The sequence below is a fragment of the Ylistrum balloti genome, unplaced genomic scaffold (genome assembly GCF_031769215.1).
Source record: "Ylistrum balloti isolate Yb309-2 unplaced genomic scaffold, AGI_CSIRO_Ybal_v1 Utg369814, whole genome shotgun sequence".
NCBI classification, from domain to species: domain Eukaryota; kingdom Metazoa; phylum Mollusca; class Bivalvia; order Pectinida; family Pectinidae; genus Ylistrum; species Ylistrum balloti.
Genome location: NW_026781985.1, coordinates 394,350 through 415,479, shown reverse-complemented (window position 1 = coordinate 415,479; position 21,130 = coordinate 394,350). Strand labels below are relative to the sequence as shown.

The 21,130-nt window shown below is 36.1% G+C and overlaps 1 protein-coding gene across 1 annotated transcript in view; it reads left to right on the top strand.

Moving 5' to 3' along the window:
* The window catches only part of LOC132544921 (cytosolic purine 5'-nucleotidase-like), a 126,755-nt gene that overhangs the window by 35,461 nt on the left and 70,164 nt on the right, over positions 1-21,130 (top strand). The window contains exons 4-5 of the mRNA XM_060208581.1: positions 5,968-6,085; positions 20,678-20,773. Coding sequence (XP_060064564.1) covers positions 5,968-6,085; positions 20,678-20,773 — 214 coding nt within the window. The remainder of the gene's footprint in view (positions 1-5,967; positions 6,086-20,677; positions 20,774-21,130) is intronic.

The following is a 21,130-nucleotide window of genomic DNA, read 5'->3' as shown; positions in this document are numbered from 1 at the left end:
AATGATGACAGTATAACAGAGTTTACCTCACAATGATGACATTATAACAGAGTTAACCTCACAATGATGACAGTATAACAGAGTTTACCTCACAATGATGACAGTATAAACAGAGTTTACTGTACAATGATGACAGTATAACAGAGTTTACCTCACAATGATGACAGTATAACAGAGTTTACCACACAATGATGACTGTATAACAGAGTTTACCTCACAATGATGACAGTATAACAGAGTTCACCTCACAATGATGACAGTATAAACAGAGTTAACATCAGAATGATGACAGTATAAACAGAGTTCACCTCACAATGATGACAGTATAAACGGAGTTTACTGTACAATGATGACAGTATAACAGAGTTCACCTCACAATGATGACAGTATAACAGAGTTTACCTCACAATGATGACAGTATAACAGAGTTTACCACACAATGATGACTGTATAACAGAGTTTACCTCACAATGATGACAGTATAACAGAGTTCACCTCACAATGATGACAGTATAAACAGAGTTAACATCAGAATGATGACAGTATAAACAGAGTTCACCTCACAATGATGACAGTATAACAGAGTTTTCCACACAATGATGACAGTATTACAGAGTTTACCTCACAATGATGACAGTATAACAGAGTTTACCTCACAATGATGACTGTATAACAGAGTTTACCTCACAATGATGACCGTATATCAGAGTTTACCTCACAATGATGACAGTATAACAGAGTTTACCTCACAATGATGACATTATAACAGAGTTTACCTCACAATGATGACATTATAACAGAGTTTACCTCACAATGATGACAGTATAACAGAGTTTACCTCACAATGATGACATTATAACAGAATTTACCTCACAATGATGACAGTATAACAGAGTTTACCTCACAATGATGACAGTATAACAGAGTTTACCTCACAATGATGACTGTATAACAGAGTTTACCTCACAATGATGACCGTATATCAGAGTTTACCTCACAATGATGACAGTATAACAGAGTTTACCTCACAATGATGACATTATAACAGAGTTCACCTCACAATGATGACAGTATAACAGAGTTTACCTCACAATGATGACATGATAACAGAGTTTACCTCACAATGATGACAGTATAACAGAGTTTACCTCACAATGATGACCGTATATCAGAGTTTACCTCACAATGATGACAGTATAACAGAGTTTACCTCACAATGATGACATTATAACAGAGTTTACCTCACAATGATGACTGTATAACAGAGTTCACCTCACAATGATGACAGTATAACAGAGTTTACCTCACAATGATGACAGTATAACAGAGTTTACCTCACAATGATGACAGTATAACAGAGTTTACCTCACAATGATGACAGTATAAACAGAGTTAACATCACAATGATGACAGTATAAACAGAGTTCACCTCACAATGATGACAGTATAACAGAGTTTACCTCACAATGATGACCGTATATCAGAATTTACCTCACAATGGTGACAGTATAAACAGAGTTAACATCAGAATGATGACAGTATAAACAGAGTTCACCTCACAATGATGACAGTATAACAGAGTTTACCTCACAATGATGACCGTATATCAGAGTTTACCTCACAATGATGACAGTATAACAGAGTTTACCTCACAATGATGACATTATAACAGAGTTTACCTCACAATGATGACATTATAACAGAGTTTACCTCACAATGATGACTGTATAACAGAGTTCACCTCACAATGATGACAGTATAACAGAGTTTACTGTACAATGATGACAGTATAACAGAGTTTACCACACAATGATGACTGTATCACAGAGTTTACCTCACAATGATGACAGTATAACAGAGTTTACCTCACAATGATGACAGTATAACAGAGTTTACCTCACAATGATGACAGTATAACAGAGTTTACCTCACAATGATGACAGTATAACAGAGTTTACCACACAATGATGACCGTATATCAGAGTTTACCTCACAATGATGACAGTATAACAGTTTACCACATAATGATGACAATATAAACAGAGTTTACTGTACAATGATGACTGTATATCAGAGTTTATCACAAAATGATGGTCCTTATGGGTTTCATGTTATGCTATATCCTTAACATGCTTCAATAAAAAAGCACTACAGATTTCGTAGATTTTAAATTACCGTTTATGCTATACGAAATGTACTTTTTACTTTTCAATTAAATCTTTATCTTCAAAGACATTTCTGAAAACATCATTCAGGGTGAAAAAATGCTGTAAAAAGGAAATAAAAACTTTATGGAATATATTATTGTTTCCTAAGTCACATCTTCAGAGAAAATAAAAAGAAAAGAAGAAAAAAAGACTTGGAAACAGATCTTCCCATGGCTATAAAATTCTTCCTGAATTATAAAGTGTAAAGAACAGTAGTTTCCTTATGTTTGATATGAAAGTTAAGTGTATGTTTAGCTATTAAAGAACAGAAGTCAAAGCCTTTTGGGATGAAAAGAGTGACCATTCAAAAGAAATCACTCCCAAATTCATGTGTAACTGAGAGTGTTTTACTATCATCAGAGTGAAGCATGACAAATATACATTTCCTGTTTAGAGACTCAAAATGGCCACAAAGTGACCCGTAGTATCTACATCAAAGGGTCACTGAAGGGTACTAATGACCCTGGATGCAATAAAACTGACCAAGCCCGAAAATAGGTACAGGAAATAGCCAGGTTCTCAAGCATCATATTGACACAGATTATGTCAGAAACACTTTGGTGACCCTGATCAGGTAGTGTTCATAAAGGGGTTATACAACTAATCGCTGATCAGATAAGTCTGTATCAATGGACGTTGTAAATAGGTCTCTTACACATGGTGACCACTGGTCAGATAAGTCTATCAATGAACAGTCTAAATATAAATAGGTTTCTTACACATGGCGACCACTGGTCAGATAAGTCTGTATCAATGGACAGTGTTAATAGATTTCTTACTCATGGTGACCATCAGTCAGTGATGGGACATGGCAGTTTGGTATAAATAGCTGCATGTATCATGAAGATAGATAAAAAATCTTGTAGTAGAATTAAAACTAGGATTTGAAAAGAAACAATTTCCTGAATTTTATTACCTAAATTATGCCATTGATATCAGTCTGTTTATCTGTTTTGCCATCCATTTGGATTTCTGTCTTATGGCTTCCATTCAAATACTACTAAATGGTCTTTAGTATAGAACTATGAGTTTAATGATTTAGACAATGAAATGTTACCCTCCACAAGGTTTAGTGGACTGACATAAACAAAAGTCAGAGGCTTATTGTAGAATATGAAGTAGCACTTGTTTCACATTCTACTGAACAGCAATATTTAAGGATGGGCTTACTTTCAAACATGGTATTATTACTGGATAAAAGCAATATTTGATTTAATGCATTATGAAAATAAATCAAAAGTACTTAGTCTATTTTGCTGTAAGACAGGTGATTATGAATTGACTTAGTCTATTTTGCTGTAAGACAGGTGATTATGAATTGACTTAGTCTATTTTGCTGTAAGACAGGTGATTATGAATTGACTTAGTCTATTTTGCTGTAAGACAGGTGATTATGAATTGACTTAGTCTATTTTGCTGTAAGACAGGTGATTATGAATTGACCTAGTCTATTTTGCAGTAAGGCAGGTGACTATGAATTCATGTTGGGCTGTTTTCCATATCTGCCTTATCTTATACAATATTAATGACATGGGTGTATCGTCAATGGAGATCAAATTATTTGGAGTAATGAGATAATGTGGTGATCCTCCCTCCCTGACAGATGCCTATGTTCTCTGATGGTATTGGCGTGCTCCTTCTCCATAGCTTTATCACTAAGGCTACTGGTACACTGTATCATGGTATCACTCATCTACTCTGTCCTCAGTATCAAATGCTTCATCACCACCATCATTGCGCTTGTCATCAACCTCATTCATCATAGATGAAAATTGACAAGTATATAGTCCTTAAGATGATAGGAAATCAAAGAATTAACACTTAATCATGTTTTTAGACTTGTCCCTGGTATAGTCAAAACCTCTAGATCCTCAAAATGTTTGGTTCCCAAGGAAATCTGTCATTATCACAGATCAGGATTTAGTTTCAGTTTATCAAAATTTTTACACAATGTCTACTTGGGTTTGTGTAAATTTTCAGGTTTGTTATATGTTAATGCATCATTAGTATAAAATTGAACATTGTTGGCTGTATATATTTTTTTCAACCATTAAGAAGAAGAAAACACCTAACAAAAAAAAAAAAAAAAAAGAAAAACAAACAAAAACAAAACTAAAAAAAAAAAGCCAAACCAAAAACAAAGTGGGAAAACTTCTAAAAAAGAAAAGGAAAGAAAGAAAAAATTTAAATTACGTGGATTGAACAGTGAGGACCTTTTCACTACTCATCCTACATTTAGTTAACTGAGGATCACTAGAAAGCAAATGTCCTGTCGATAGGGGGAAGTAACTTGTATAGCCAGTAATATGTCTTATTGTTTCCAAGTTGTTCTTTTCTATCATGACCAAGGCTTTATCACATTTTAACTTAAAAGGAAAGTGATAAAACACCATAAAGGGTCATGTCTACTTTAAGATATAACTGCTTAAGTTTGTGGTCCATCAAAGGGCACAGCCATCGGCTAAACAACAGAACATCAAAAATTCAGAAATAATGTCATGGAAACGAGCTGTTGGAATAAATGGTGATCCATTATAGGCGGGTGGACAGGAGCCCAAGGAAGTCCTGAGGGATCTGACATGAATGGGGGTGGGGCTATTTGAAATAAATTAGAACGGATCAGGTAAACTTCCACACCTGTCCCTCCATTATTGACAGAAAGGTGAAAAAGATCATTAGAAGTAATGTTACCTGCACATTCCCTAGGGATTTCTGTTCATCAACAAGAATGTAAACAGTTAGCTGACCTGACTTGGAGACAGTTCCTCTGAACACCTGTATAATTACAGAAACCAATTGTACCCTATTGACAACTGATAGGATGGTGAGTTCTCGAGCTACCCAGATTATCAGCTTCAAGTCACCAGAGATGAAACGTGTGCTTTGTTAAAAGTTTACATTAAAGACAAAAGTTCTGTCTTTGAACATTTGTCCACTGAAAATAAATACCCAAGTAAGAATATTTTTTCTTTGAAATACAGAAATATTGTGGGAGACAATTTGTTGGTTAAATATCAGTAAATAGTCACTAACAAGTACATGCTTATGATATCCTCTTTAAGAAGGAAACATTTCTTTTTCTCTCAGCTTTTGTTAGCAATCGTTTGGTCATCAAACTTTTATTCAACCACGCTTAATTACCAACTTGAAAATAAATAAGGTCTCTGATTTGAACAAATCGTTTTCCTTAGGTAAATCAGCTTTAAATAGTGGTCTGCTTTTGTGATTTTCTATTTGACACATAAATGTTGCATTATTTTCATGGAATGAAAATTTAAAAAAAAAAAAAAAACATAAGTATATCATGATTTTCTATTGCCATATTTCCGAGGTTATAAGTTGCACCAGTATGTAGTCTGCAGTGCGGTTTTTAGCAATTATTTTTTTGCAATTTGATACACATATAAGCCACACTGAAATATCAGCCACACCCTTTCTGACAATATGGTAAACATTATGTTGACCAAAGTTTGTTACTATGATAGACATCAGAAGGCATTTTATCAAGATCATCAGTAAAACATTTAATAGTTTTCAAAGGATTTATGCATAAATAATCCTTTATTTTATTGATGTATTTTAAAAAATGATTCTGTTTATTCAAAATACATAAAACAGCAAATGTCAAGCTCATAAATGTTTGTGAAGTAAAAATGTATGTATTTCGTCCTCATTGTGTTCTTGTGGCGCTTGACATGGTTCTAGGTTATAGGCAAATGTTGTCTGATCAAGAATTAAAAACTCTCACTTTTCATTTCAGTCTACAAGTCTCCAGCGTATGAATCCCTTGGGTTTGATCTCCTCAAAAAGAGACTAGTAGATATCGGATATCCGGAAGCCATCCAGGACTTTGAATATGATCCAACCTTTCCTATCAGGTAAACAAAGGCTTTGAGTTAATTATCACTTTTCCAATGAGAGGTATACCATACAGGAATAATGAAACTTGGTGTATACACTACAATGGTCATACTTTAGCAAGGTACAGTGTACCAAATTCAGCACCTGAAACCCCTGATTTACAGAGCTATTGCCCTTTGGTAAAATTTTGTATCCAATAGATTTGTTTTAAGTTAGCATTAATCAGTTTTGAAAGAGATGTTTTTGTAACATTTTTATTCAGGAAAATAAAGATGGTTTAGGTCCAATCTGATAATAAAGAAATGTTGGATTACCATTGTTGTCCTTATTGTTTTGTAATAGGTTGTATGTTACCTCTGTTTTTTAACAGATGATGTAAATATATGTATACCACATTTTATCTTAGTATAAGCACACTTAATGCTTATAAATCATTTAAGGCTTGACAGTTAGAGGAAAGTTTTGAGATACAACACTTTGGCTGCAGAAAAAAAAATAGAATTTGAAAAAATAAAGATGTAGATTTGAGACGTATTTTTAAGTGATGTAGAAGTACATACAGGTGTATATTGGTAAATGTGTAAAGGAATATTTATACCAATGTTAGTTAAGTACAAAAAAAAGCTGAAAGGGTGTATTTTAAGCCAGGTGTGCTTTATTGGTCAAATATTGTATCTATATGATATTTATTGTGTAATAACCCTGTTCATGTCTCTTGAAATATTAACCAATGTTTTAATATCCACTATTTTTTTTTATGATCTTGTATTGGTTGTAAATTACTTTACATTGCATCATCTTTTTATTATTTTTTCTAATTGTCAGAAAATTCCCCCACCACCTCTCCCCAAAAAAAAGAACTCCAGCAGATGATAATCTCTTTGTTTATTGGTTCATTAAGAATGTTTATGATTTTTGTAATAAACTAGAGACTGATGGGTACAGCCGGTTTTTTGTGTCTGTCAGATGGGGAGCATTCTTTATCTATGTCTGTATCAGGGGAGCATGCAGTAATTACTCTGTGCTAAGTTAAACCAAAGAGCCCTTTATCAGATAGAGTGTGTATTTAGGTGATAAAGTTGTTATCACCCCTCAAGCCCTTTCCTTCCTAATTCATCTCTCCATGTTTCTCTCTCCAACAAAAAATCTCCACTCTTCCGTCCCTACTAATTACTAATTCTCCAGTGTTTTGATACTGCTAAGTGATCGGCTATGGTTAAGGTAGGTTGATGTAACTTTGTAGTTGTTCAGATGACCAAAGTTTAATCTCTTCTACTCAAGTGGTATGAATTCACATATTGGATAAAATGAGAAAAAATTAAGAAAGTCTCAGTATTTCCAGTCATCTCTGTCAGTCAAGAAAAATATACGCTCATCATCTCTGATTTAACATACGGGTATAACTATCAATTTCTATTTAGTCTGATTAATCAAACAAAGAAAATCATAGAATTTGAGCCATGTTGCCAAACACCTTTCCTTCTTAAGTCATAATTATACTGTCAAGAATGACAGCTTATATCACAGGAGGAGGGGTTCCCAAGCTTCAAAGAATATCTTACAGTGTGAGCAATCCTCCTCTCATTGTGGGTGTATACGCTCTACGTTCTACCATTACTAGATGCTAATTATACAAGGTGACAATTATAGCTGTTGTGGGAAATCTTAAGTCATTACATGCTAACCATTTGACACTATCTTCTATTAGTTGGTGTCTTTCATCCAGTCTAGATAGTTGTGAGGTTGGTGTCTTTCATGTCGTCTAGATAGTTGTGAGGTTGGTGTCTTTCTTCCAGTCTAGATACTTGTGAGGTTGTTGTCTTTCTTCCAGTCTATATAGTTGTGAGGTTGGTGTCTTTCTTCCAGTCTAGATAGTTGTGAGGTTGGTGTCTTTCTTCCAGTCTAGATAGTTGTGAGGTTGGTGTCTTTCTTCCAGTCTAGATATGTGTGAGGTTGGTGTCTGTCTTCCAGTCTAGATAAGTGTGAGGTTGGTGTCTGTCTTCCAGTCTAGATAGTTGTGAGGTTGGTGTCTTTCATCCAGTCTAGATAGTTGTGAGGTAGGTGTCTTTCATCCAGTCCAGATATGTGTGAGGTTGGTATCTCTCCTTTAATCATCTAATGAATTGAAGTATCTTTGGTATAATATCTGTGATGTTGCCATCTCTTAACAGATTCTATTGAGTGGTCCTTCACATGAGAATTTTGGTCTTATATTGTCTACATATCTGTGTCACGCTGGTAATGTCTTATGTTGTCTACATATCTGTGTCACTCTGGTAATGTCTTATATTTTCTACATATCCGTGTCACTCTGGTAATGTCTTATATTGTCTACATATCTGTGTCGCTCTGGTAATGTCTTATATTGTCTACATATCCGTGTCACTCTGGTAATGTCTTATATTGTCTACATATCTGTGTCACTCTGGTAATGTCTTATATTGTCTACATATCTGTGTCACTCTGGTAATGTCTTATATTGTCTACATATCCGTGTCACTCTGGTAATGTCTTATATTGTCTACATATCCGTGTCACTCTGGTAATGTCTTATATTGTCTACATATCCGTGTCACTCTGGTAATGTCTTATTTTGTCTACATATCTGTGTCACTCTGGTAATCTCTGTAGGGTTGATTGATGTCTGAGATATCAGTTATAACTTGTATGACTTGATGTCTTTCATCTTATCTAGATCTTCACAAGATGTCTCTCATTTGATCAAGTTCTACATAAGATGTTTTTCATTTTGATCTGGATCAAACTCTTACCAAAGGCATGTCTTTTTGAGTTAAAGACAAGTAGAAGAGATAGGTAAACTTTCATGAAATCCTTATTGTGCTTAGAATATGTAATGAAAAGTTGTGTTAGCCATTGGGTGTGAATTGAGATGTCCAGTTTGTCAGAGGAATTTTATAAGCTGTCTTCATAGATAAGGGGGGGTTCATGTCACTATGGAGATAAAGTTATTAAAAAACATGTTTACCAACGTAATGATTTATCTGTTTTGGCTCAGACACACAAAGGAGGAGAATTTCCATGTGTTATGAGTTACAACTGTTGTGTAGGCCTTCATTCATTAGATGTAAACAGAATGTGGAGCAGACAGGTGTCCAAGTCATCATCTGTACCAGTTCTGTGTGCCTCATTCCAACAATCCTTAATCTAGAACCAATCAGGAATTTTTGGATAAATAGACACACACATTACTTATGGTTTGTGATATTGAGACTTTGTGGTCCTAATGTTGTATTAATTGAAAATTAAAAACTTTATCAAATACAACTAACTTCTTTTTTGATTCGCTGTAATTTTTAGATCACCTGGTCTGGAGGACGGTCTGTCTGTGTGTCTGTCCATCCATCCATATGTAAGCTTGTATGTCCGCCCATCTATTCATGTATCTACAAAGAAATCTTGTCCTGAAAACTCCTAAGCTTTTGCATTAATTTCAATAAAACTACATTAAACATGCAGACTTTTTAAGCAGTTGTTTTGGTTGTCATAGTAACCAGGTCACTATACAGATGTATTTGTGTAGTGAAACATAGGTCATAAGTCTTTGGAACAATTTTAATAAAATTTGGTCAAATGATTAAACTGATCAAAGTCTATGATTTGACACATCAGGTGTTTCAAGAAGAGTTATTGATGAAAGATAATGAAGGCTTGTGATTGGTCACATTTGGGATACTGAGGATTAATGCCAAAAATTGATACATAAGAATTTTGGAAACATTCGATGTTATTTAGTTGCCATTGTGACTGAAAATGATTTGAGGGATCTTGGTCAGATTTCCCCTAAACCTTGGAACCAATTTCAGTGAAACAAAAGAAATATTATGATATGTGATGCAGTTTTGTAGTAATTCACATAATGCAAGTGATCAGATGGGTAAAGACTTGATTATTTAGTGATATGCAACAAATTGTTTAAACTTTTTTTACTTATGTACATATCATAATGTAACATGTATGGTTGGACACTACTGAGGCTCATAGGTCTAATTTTATCTCAGATATTACAGAGTAATAGAGGTTAGAGGTCACATAATGGATGGACATTATGATATATAGGCTAACAAGGATACCTGTCTAGGGTAGGTCAAGGTCATACATAAAATTGAGGTCACTGAGACTGAAACTAGAACAATTTCTGTTTAAATTATAGCTATGGGTTTTAAAGTCATCAGTTAAAGTTATAATGCAATGAAAATCTCTTGATAAAAGTGTTTTGAAGGATGGTTACTTTTATAACAATAATTTTTTACAAATAGACTAACATGACAGATGAAACTGACCGTGTTGTTGACTGATAGCCACTGGTCAAGTCGAATTAACACTGGTGGATAACACCTCCAAATGGCCAGTATAATTGATGTAGGACTTCTTGACCACTATGTACAATTAACTCATGGTTGGAGGCATATTTTTCTTGTCAGAATCACTGACACAGCATAGAAATCATATTGTTTTTTATCTCCCAACCTCCTGCCACGTCTGTTCATACAAGGTCAAGGCCACCATGACCCTTGTTTGTATTTGTCTGTTTGAATTAACCTGACCATGACAACCTGAAAAGCATATATAGGAGTATAGAATTTTAATTCTTGTTTGTAATTCTAGACCTGCTGTTCTATTTTCAATTTTACTTTTTTTATGCTCTGCAAAGGGAGATCATATAATCACTGCTTTGTATGCCTGGCTGTCTGCAGTCTGTTTATCTGTCTGTTTGTCCATCTGTCTGGCCATCTCTCAGTCTGTTATAATTTTGTCCGGAGCACAAAAACTATCAGAGGTATCAACACAAAACTTCACAGATAGATAGATGTTGATAAGGGGAAGTGCAGTGTACAAGACGTATAACTCTCTTTTGCAAAGATATGAAAACTTGGTGTATACATTTGTCATACTAAGAGAATGTGCAGCATACCAAATTCAGGACTTACAACTTATTAATTACAGAATTATTGCCCTTTGATTATTTTTTGTGTCCAGTAAAGTCATTTTTTGTCCTTTGATTAATTTTTGTGTGCAGTAAAGTCGTTTTTTGTCCTTTGATTAATTTTTGTGTGCAGTAAAGTTGTTTTCAGGGAGCATTTATCAGTTTCACTGATACTCTTTTTAATAAAGATATCTTAAACGTCATTTTAAACAAATTGTGTAATTTACTTTGGAGCAAGTCTGTCTCATTGTACATGAGGTTAACCTTTATAAGAGACTCCAGATCTCACGTGCTGCATGGGTCCACAAGTGTGCCTAAAGAGTACAGTCCTACACAAGCAGTCATGCATGCTGCTTTCATTTATGAAAATCATTAAACCTTGGGTATTAATCCTTTGATGAAAACAAATATAATTTTCTTCAGAGTTTTGAATTTCCCTCCTGATATATCCTAAAGACAAATTATATATACCAACTCAATAATTAACACATCAAAACTAAAATTTCCTGAACAGCTGAAGGGCTGAAATGAAAGAGAGTAAAATTTTCAAAGCTAATGAAGTTCGGAGTATCATAGAAAGGCTGATATATCAGTGCTGCAGTATTATAAAGTTATAACTATAACATATTGTTATAGAAATTATGATATATCAGCACTGCCTGATGCAAAGTTATAACCATAACCAATAACACTTTTCTACAGAACATATGAACACAACACTTGGCATTCAAACAGCCTAGTCCAAACAAACAGCCATTCTTATTGGTCAAATATATTCAGAAGTCTAATCTTTTGCTGATGTCGTCTTGAAGTAATTATGTTGTGGGCTTGAGGAAATACAGGATTTTCTTAAGTATACACTGCTTTAGAAGAGTTGTCAGCTGTTTGTAGAGACAGAGAGAGAGAGAGAGAAACCATTAAGGCACACTCCAAAATACTGCTATTCACTAAAAACTAGGGTTTTAAAATCTTGATATGGTGAAACCATCGTTACGCTATAGAAATAAAATGTCAGAAATTCCAGTCGTCAAAATGTAGTATTGCTTGGTACAAGTTTTCCTTCTCAAGTGCTATTTTCTTACTTCAAATACAAAGTTTTGGTGTTATTTAATAGATGTGATTAGAAAAAACACAATTTCAAGTACCTAAAGGTCAGTTTTCTCTATTGCAGTCTTTGATTGCAAGGAAAGCAAAATTTGGCATAAAGAAGATGACTTAAGGATTTATGTTACATTTTTGTGCCCCACATCTCTCCAATAAGGATTTTGCAAAAATAACTTAGTCTGATATTTTGAAAAGTTAATGAACGAGGACATTCATAAGATAATGCACAGCTACTGATAGATTAGTTAAGTTATGATAATTAAAAAATCTTTTAAAGGGTGATAGCAATAAATTAATTTACATGTTTAAGTTCCAAGTCATTTTGATTTTTATATGCCACCATCTTTGTCCCTTCATCTGTCTGTGTTTCTGTCTGTCATCTGTCTGTGTTTCTGTCTGTCATCTGTCTGTGGTTCTGTCTGTCATCTGTCTGTGTTTCTGTCTGTCATCTGTCTGTGTTTCTGTCTGTCATCTGTCTGTGTTGCTGTCTGTCATCTGTGTTTCTGTCTGTCATCTGTCTGTCATCTGTCTGTTTCTGTCTGTCATCTGTCTGTTTCTGTCTGTCATCTGTCTGTGTTTCTGTCTGTCATCTGTCAATCCCAAAAACAATTTTGGTTATGGATATTTCTTGAGAAGTAGTGAAAGGTTCCCCTAGATCCTTAGTTGTGACATTTTAAATTTGGGACTGTTCAGAAAAACAAAATGACCGATAGATGGACATGTTAGATTTTGACAATAAAAGTTTGTTATTGATATATCTTTTGAAGAATATGATTGATCATACACACATTCCCCTTGGTCAAAATTGGTGTTCTTTTCATTTCGGAATTGATCAGAAAACAAAATGGCAGACAACGGGATATCTTACAATTAAAGTTTGTTATCACTATTTCTTGAGGACTATTGGTAGATGGATCTTTCTCAAATTTATTACAATAAAGGTTTTCCTTGATCCCAATTTGTGTCCTTTTGATCTTTGGCTTCCAGGTAGCCATTTTGGATTTTGGCAATAAAAGAGATTTTTTTAATGTTTTGAGAAGGAATGGATGGGATCTTTCTTATTTTTCATTTCATTTACCATCTTCTTGGTCCTTAGTTGTGTCCCGCTGATTTTGGAACAGATCAGAAAAATAGGTGGCCATCATGGATTTTGACAATGCAAATTTGTTTTCACCTTTCTAGCCCACCATGTATGATAGATGTTGGACTACCAATATTTGAATCGCCCAATGTCTGTAGTCCAGTATCCATCTATATGCCATTCAGTTATTAACAATTCTGATTATCACTTTTACTTGAGAAGTGTTGGAATGATATTTCTCAAACTCCATATGTAGGTTTCGATGGGTTCCTACTTTTACCCATGCAATTTAGAGACTGGTTAGGAAAAGAATATGGCCGACCGGCAACCATCTTGGATTTTGAAAGTGTCAGTTGTTGTTTCTGTTTTTTGAGAAGTACTGGCAAGATATTTCCGAAACTTGATGTGTAGGTTCCCCGAGCTTTGTTCATTTAGTTTGATGTCGGTCTGGAAATCAAAATGACCTACAGGTGGCCATGCTGGATTTGGACAATTGAAGTTTGTCGTTAATATTCCTTGAGAAGTTATGGGAGAATATTTCTCAAACATGATGATTAGGTTCCAGGACATTCCCGAGATGTGCTTATGTGATTTTGTATTGAATCAGTCAATAAAATCGGGTGATATGTGGCATTTAGGATTTTGACAATTGAAGTTTGTTATTATTTATTATAAGATTTGCCACATTGTCAGTCCTTCCTTTTTGTGTATGCACCATGCCTTAGTCCACAATGAAGCAAGGATCGTGAAATATGGTATATACATTGGTCATACTAAAGGGGTGTGTACTGCACCAAACTCAAGGTCAGCAACCCTTTGATTGCAGACTTATTGCCTTTATTTTGCATGTGGAGCATAGCTAAGCTTTGTTTTTAAAGCTTAAACAGTTACTGTTTCAGCCTATTGTCACAGCCTTCGGAACTAGCTGCCACTACCAATCCTAGCTTTCTGATTGGTGGAAATTATCCAACATCTAGCGTCAGTCATTTGACAAACTAGGTGTTCATGAAAATATTCCGAATGATTTTCACGTCAAGCATAAACTGGCATTGCTGGGGTTTGCAGAGGACTTTCCAAAGTGTGACAATATTGCGGAATGCACAGAATTATGGGATCAGGGACATCTGTTCTTACCTGTCTTATGTTGTTTTCAGGAGACATTCATTAGTGATAATCTTGTCACTATTTCTTGAGAAATATTGGTAGGATGTTTCTGAATCTTGATGTGTTGGTTCCACATGGTTCCTAGTTGTACCCATTCAATTTTGAATTCAGTGCAGAAAACAAAATGGCCATTAGGCTCCCATCTTGGATTTTGACGATGAAAATTTATTTTTGCAGTCGGTTCCCATTGATCTATATTTGTCTTCTTTTGATTTTGTCACTGATCAGATTAAGAAAATGGCTGAGAGACGGCCGTTTTTTATTTGATTGTTAAAGGTTAGTTTTGCTATTAAAAGCAAGTAAGAGGATAGAACAGCAAAGAATTGGAAGAAAGAACGTTGTTTTAAAGAACAAGATCAAACAATGATGGGCGTGTAGATCCCTTTTGGATCTCTTCATTATTACTGTATTGCTTTATAATATAGAATGAAATCTGTAGATAAAATGAAGCTTTCAACACTGATTATGCTGAGTTTATCCTTGGTTAATAAGTTCTAGCACATGTGTGCACTGAAACAATTTAGGCTGTATCATTGTGTTTTGTATACCCCGAGCTGGTTGGTTTAATTCTTGTCTATCAGATGCTAACCCACATGGAAGCCATTTGTTTAATGTCTTGCATACGCTGTGCTCACACCCTGAGAAAAAACCCAGTGTAGTAAATCTCCAAATTTATGTTTCTCTGTTTTCTGTTCACTTGAATAAATTTGACTTTACCTCTGCTCATTAATCTGAGACAATTTGCCGGAATTTTAACATATTCTCACTATCATGAACAAAGATGTGAGGAAACTTTCTCAGGAAAACACTACATGACAGAAGCATATCGGTTTTACCCTTTATCCCACAAATTGGCAGTTCAGAGAGTTTCCGTTGTTGTGGCGTACGTACGCTGCCTAATTTAGGATGTAAGTGTGTTCAAGCTGATGATTTAATTTTAAAAAGATGCCGGATATTCAATTTTTGCATGGAGACTTCGGACAGAAATGCTTTGTGGCATTTTGACGACTTTCACATTACGCTCTTAGCATGTGGAACCAAATTAGAAATAACATGTTTATTTGATGCGAAAGTGGCGTCAGGCGCTTACTTCCTGTTATGTGTGGAGCATGGTGTTTTTAAAAGATCTTATCAGTTTTTCGTTTTCTTTGGATATGCTCTGTATGTAATAAGCATTACTGCAAAAGGGGCATACACTGAACATAATTAGGAAGTTTAGAACGAAAATCTACCTAAATAATCGTGTAAGAACCCGTAGTGGTATTTAGGATTTATTCAAGGAACTGTTTCTATAGAGCTCTATAAGCTTCCAATTGAAAATCTGTCTTAGTATAAAATGAAATGTTCTTAACCAAAATTAGATGTGATAGGGTAGTTTGAAATATTTTTTCACTTTTTGGTAAATAAGTTTTGAAATTAATTTTCCAGAAAATTGGGAGCTTAATTGTGAAGTCTGGTTGAATTGATCTTTGTATAACAATGGTTGTGCTGTTACTTAATTTCAACATTTTACAGCCAAAGGAAAATGATTACAAAATAAATAGTTACAAATAAGATACATGTAAAAATAGCAGCCAATGTTATTTTACTGCTTTTTGTGAAAAACTGTGTTTCAGTTGACTGATCAGCAGCCCTGGCGACCCACGCCATACTCTCTATACACTTATCACTGATGGGCGTCCCTGGCGACCCACGCCATACTCTCTATACACTTATCACTGATGGGCGTCCCTGGCGACCCACGCCGTACTCTCTAGACACTTATCACTGATGGGCGTCCCTGGCGACCCACGCCATACTCTCTATACACTCATCACTGATCAGCATCCCTGGCGACCCACGCCATACTCTCTAGACACTTATCACTGATGGGCGTCCCTGGTGACCCACGCCGTACTCTCTAGACACTTATCACTGATGGGCGTCCCTGGCGACCCACGCCATACTCTCTATACACTTATCACTGATGGGCGTCCCTGGTGATCCACGCCATACTCTCTATACACTTATCACTGATGGGCGTCCTTGGCGACCCACGCCATACTCTCTAGACACTTATCACTGATGGGCGTCCCTGGCGACCCACGCCATACTCTCTAGACACTTAATCTGATGGGCGTCCCTCGCAACCCACGCCATACTCTCTAGACACTTATCACTGATGGGCATCCCTGGCGACCCACGCCATACTCTCTAGACACTTATCACTGATGGGCGTCCCTCGCAACCCACGCGGTACTCTCTAGACACTTATCACTGATGGGCGTCCCTGGCGACCCACGCCATACTCTCTATACACTTATCACTGATCAGCATCCCTGGCGACCCACGCCATACTCTCTAGACACTTATCACTGATGGGCGTCCCTCGCAACCCATGCCGTACTCTCTATACACTTATCACTGATGGGCGTCCCTGGCGACCCACGCCGTACTCTCTAGACACTTAATCTGATGGGCGTCCCTCGCAACCCACGCCATACTCTCTAGACACTTATCACTGATGGGCGTCCCTGGCGACCCACGCCATACTCTCTATACACTCATCACTGATCAGCATCCCTGGCGACCCACGCCATACTCTCTAGACACTTATCACTGATGGGCGTCCCTCGCAACCCACGCCGTACTCTCTATACACTTATCACTGATGGGCGTCCCTGGCAACCCACGCCATACTGTCTAGACACTTATCACTGATGGGCGTCCCTGGTGACCCACGTCGTACTCTCTATACACTTACCACTGATGGGCGTCCCTGGCGATTCATGCCATACTCTCTATACACTTATCACTGATGGGCGTCCCTGGCGATCCACGCCATACTCTCTATACACTTATCACTGATGGGCGTCCCTGGCGACCCACGCCGTACTCTCTATACACTTACCACTGATGGGCGTCCCTGGCGACCCACGCCATACTCTCTATACACTTATCACTGATGGGCGTCCCTGGCGACCCACGCCATACTCTCTAGACACTTATCACTGATGGGCGTCCCTGGTGACCCACGCCGTACTCTCTATACACTTACCACTGATGGGCGTCCCTGGCGATTCATGCCATACTCTCTATACACTTATCACTGATGGGCGTCCCTGGTGACCTACGCGTGTTACTACACCATACTCTCTATAAACTTATCACTGATGGGTGTCCCTGGCGACCGACGCCATACTCTCTATAAACTTATCACTGATGGGTGTCCCAGGCGACCCACGCCATACTCTCTATACACTTATCGCTGATGGGCGTCCCTGGCGACCTACGCGTGTTACTACGCCATACTCTCTATAAACTTATCACTTTCACCTTTTTATCCTCCAGCAGAGTTATGGTAAATTCATATGGTAATGATCGGAAGTTAGTTTATGAAAATTGTTTCAGCGAGAATATATCAATTATGTATTTAAAATTTTCCAGCTGTTTGGTAAATCTAGTAACGTGTATTTTGGTGAGGTTTGAGCGTGAAATGAATTTTCTGAGTATACAAGCTGTCTTAGTGACACCACTTGTCAAAAGTGCCTCAAATCTGTTGATGATAATTATATCAAAAACATCTGTTTATGACATTTTTATATAGTACATATATATGGTGCATATAACTGTGGACAGTAAAAAAGATTTTGATAGAATAATTCTTAAATAGAAAAGGAGAATTAGTTAGGTTATAGAATTTAACGTACAAGAGCTTTCAACAGGTAGTAGTTAACTTAAACAATGAAACTTGTCAGCCATAAGATGGATGGACCTATTTCAGAAATCATTGTCCTTTACAGAAAGGTTTTAATTAAACTGAGATGACCTTTCTAGATAGGTAATAATTGAACTGAGGTGACCTTGTTAGACAGGTTTTAATTAAACAGAGCTGACCTTTCTAGACAGGTAATAATTGAACTGAAGTGACCTTGTTAGACAAGTTTTAATTATACAGAGGTGACCTTTCTAGACAGGTATTCATTTATACTGAGATGACCTTTATCGACAAGCTGTGAACATACAGAGGTGACCACAATAGATAGGTTTTAATTATAGTAAAACAGCCTTTATAGACAGGTTTTTATTATTAGTGACCTTATAGACAGGTGGTTTATATCCTTAGGAAGCCTTTATAGACAAGTTTTTAGTATTAGTGACCTTATAGACAGGTGGTTTATATCCTTAGGAAGCCTTTATAGACAGGTTTTTATTATTAGTGGCCTTATAGACAGGTGGTTTATATCCTTAGGAAGCCTTTATAGACAAGTTTTTAGTATTAGTGACCTTATAGACAGGTGGTTTATATCCTTAGGAAGCCTTTATAGACAGGTTTTTATATGCCCGTCGAAAGACGGACCTATTATGGTTTGGTGCTGTCTGTCCGTCCATCCGTCCGTCCGTCCGTCCGTCCGGCATCCGGCGTCCGTCGTAAACTTTTATTTGTCGGAGATCTCCTCCTACATTTTTCAGCCGATCTTTATGAAACTTGGTAGGCTTAATCACCATGATATGAAATTGTGTTTTCTTGAATAGAGTTTTGATTAAACTATTTGAATAAGAGTTATGCCCCTTTGTTTATTTCACTATAGAAATCTTGTCTGGAGATCTCCTCCAACATTTTTCAGTCGATCTTTATGAAACTTGGTAGGCTTAATCACCATGATATGAAATTGTGTTTTCTTGAACGGGGTTTTGATTAGACGATTTGAATAAGAGTTAAACCCCGTTGCTGTTTTGGATAGTCACAGGCGTATTTTGTTCCGCATTGCAGTACTCTTGTTAGTATTAGTGACCTTATAGACAGGTGTTTTATATCCTTAGGAAGCCTTTATAGACAGGTTTTTATTATTAGTGACCTTATAGACAGGTGGTTTATATCCTTAAGAAGCCTTTATAGACAGGTTTTTATTATTAGTGACCTTATAGACAGGTGGTTTATATCCTTAGGAAGCCTTTATAGACAGGTTTCTAGTATTAGTGACCTTATAGACAGGTGGTTTATATCCTTAGGAAGCCTTTATAGACAGGTTTTTAGTATTAGTGACCTTATAGACAGGTGGTTTATATCCTTAGGAAGCCTTTATAGACAGGTGTTTGGTATTAGTGACCTTATAGACAGGTGGTTTATATCCTTAGGAAGCCTTTATAGACAGGTTTTTATTATTAGTGACCTTATAGACAGGTGGTTTATATCCTTAGGAAGCCTTTATAGACAGGTGTTTGGTATTAGTGACCTTATAGACAGGTGGTTTATATCCTTAGGAAGCCTTTATAGACAGGTTTTTATTATTAGTGACCTTATAGACAGGTGGTTTATATCCTTAGGAAGCCTTTATAGACAGGTTTTTGGTATTAGTGACCTTATAGACAGGTGGTTTATATCCTTAGGAAGCCTTTATAGACAGGTTTTTATTATTAGTGACCTTATAGACAGGTGGTTTATATCCTTAGGAAGCCTTTATAGACAGGTTTTTAGTATTAGTGACCTTATAGACAGGTGGTTTATATCCTTAGGAAGCCTTTATAGACAGGTTTTTAGTTAGTGACCTTATAGTCAGGTGTTTTATATCCTTAGGAAGCCTTTATAGACAGGTTTTTGGTATTAGTGACCTTATAGACAGATGGTTTATATCCTAAGGAAGCCTTTATAGACAGGTTTTTAGTTAGTGACCTTATAGACAGGTGTTTTATATCCTTAGGAAGCCTTTATAGACAGGTTTTTAGTATTAGTGACCTTATAGACAGGTGTTTTATATCCTTAGGAAGCCTTTATAGACAGGGTTTTACTACAGAAATGGGTTATTTACAGCAGAACAGGCTGACCTTTATAGGCAGGCTTAAGTGTGGTTTGAAGATTTGAAGACATATTTATAAAAACTTAATTTCATATTTCTACGTGTTATTTTCTACGTGTTATTTTCAACATCTTTCATAACATTGTCATGTCAGAGGCACATTACGTGCAGGTCTCTTTACTCTAGCAAAATCAACCATTTATAATCAATTGTAAAGTTCTGTTGTGGGTTCAATATCCAATACCAATGCCAGTGACAATCTCTTGATTTGGAACTTTAAATTGTCTCTGTGAATTGTACATTTTGTGCAAATTTCACTTATTTAACTAAAATTATTTTAACAATTTAAATTCTGGTCATTGATAGCCATCTTCTATAAAAAGAGTTTGATTGTTTTGCATGTTGTGGATTATATCTCATATTTAAACTTACAAATATATATATATATATTATATTATTAACATGTTTAGCCTTTTAGTAATTCTTGTACCTTGATTTTCATATTAGGGAAGTTTCAAATTTGTAACTTGTGTTTTAGGGGCCTGTGGTACGACACACAGTATGGAAATATGCTCAAGGTTGATTATTTTGGAAACATCCTGGTCTGTGTCCATGGCTTCCAGTTCCTCAAAGCGTAAGTTTTTTCTTCTTCCTGTCATTTTAGCAAGTATGATATCCTATACATTATACCATTGTAACCCTGGTAAATACTAGCTGCAATATACCGCTAGAGAGAACTTCTCTTTAGCTGAGTCGATTGAGCTTCAGACTTGTAAGCCATGGGTTCCTTGGTCCGTATACTAGCAGAGGCATTGAAATGAATAATGACCTCTGTTACATTGGTGGCCTTGTAGGGACTTGGGAATAATACTTAGCCATGTCCCACCTGGATCATTGTAACCCCTGGAAACTTGAGGATAAGTTATTTCCTGGTAAACTTCAATGACCTTGTTTGTATCTGAAATCCTTGTTTAGAAATATCCTCCTTAAT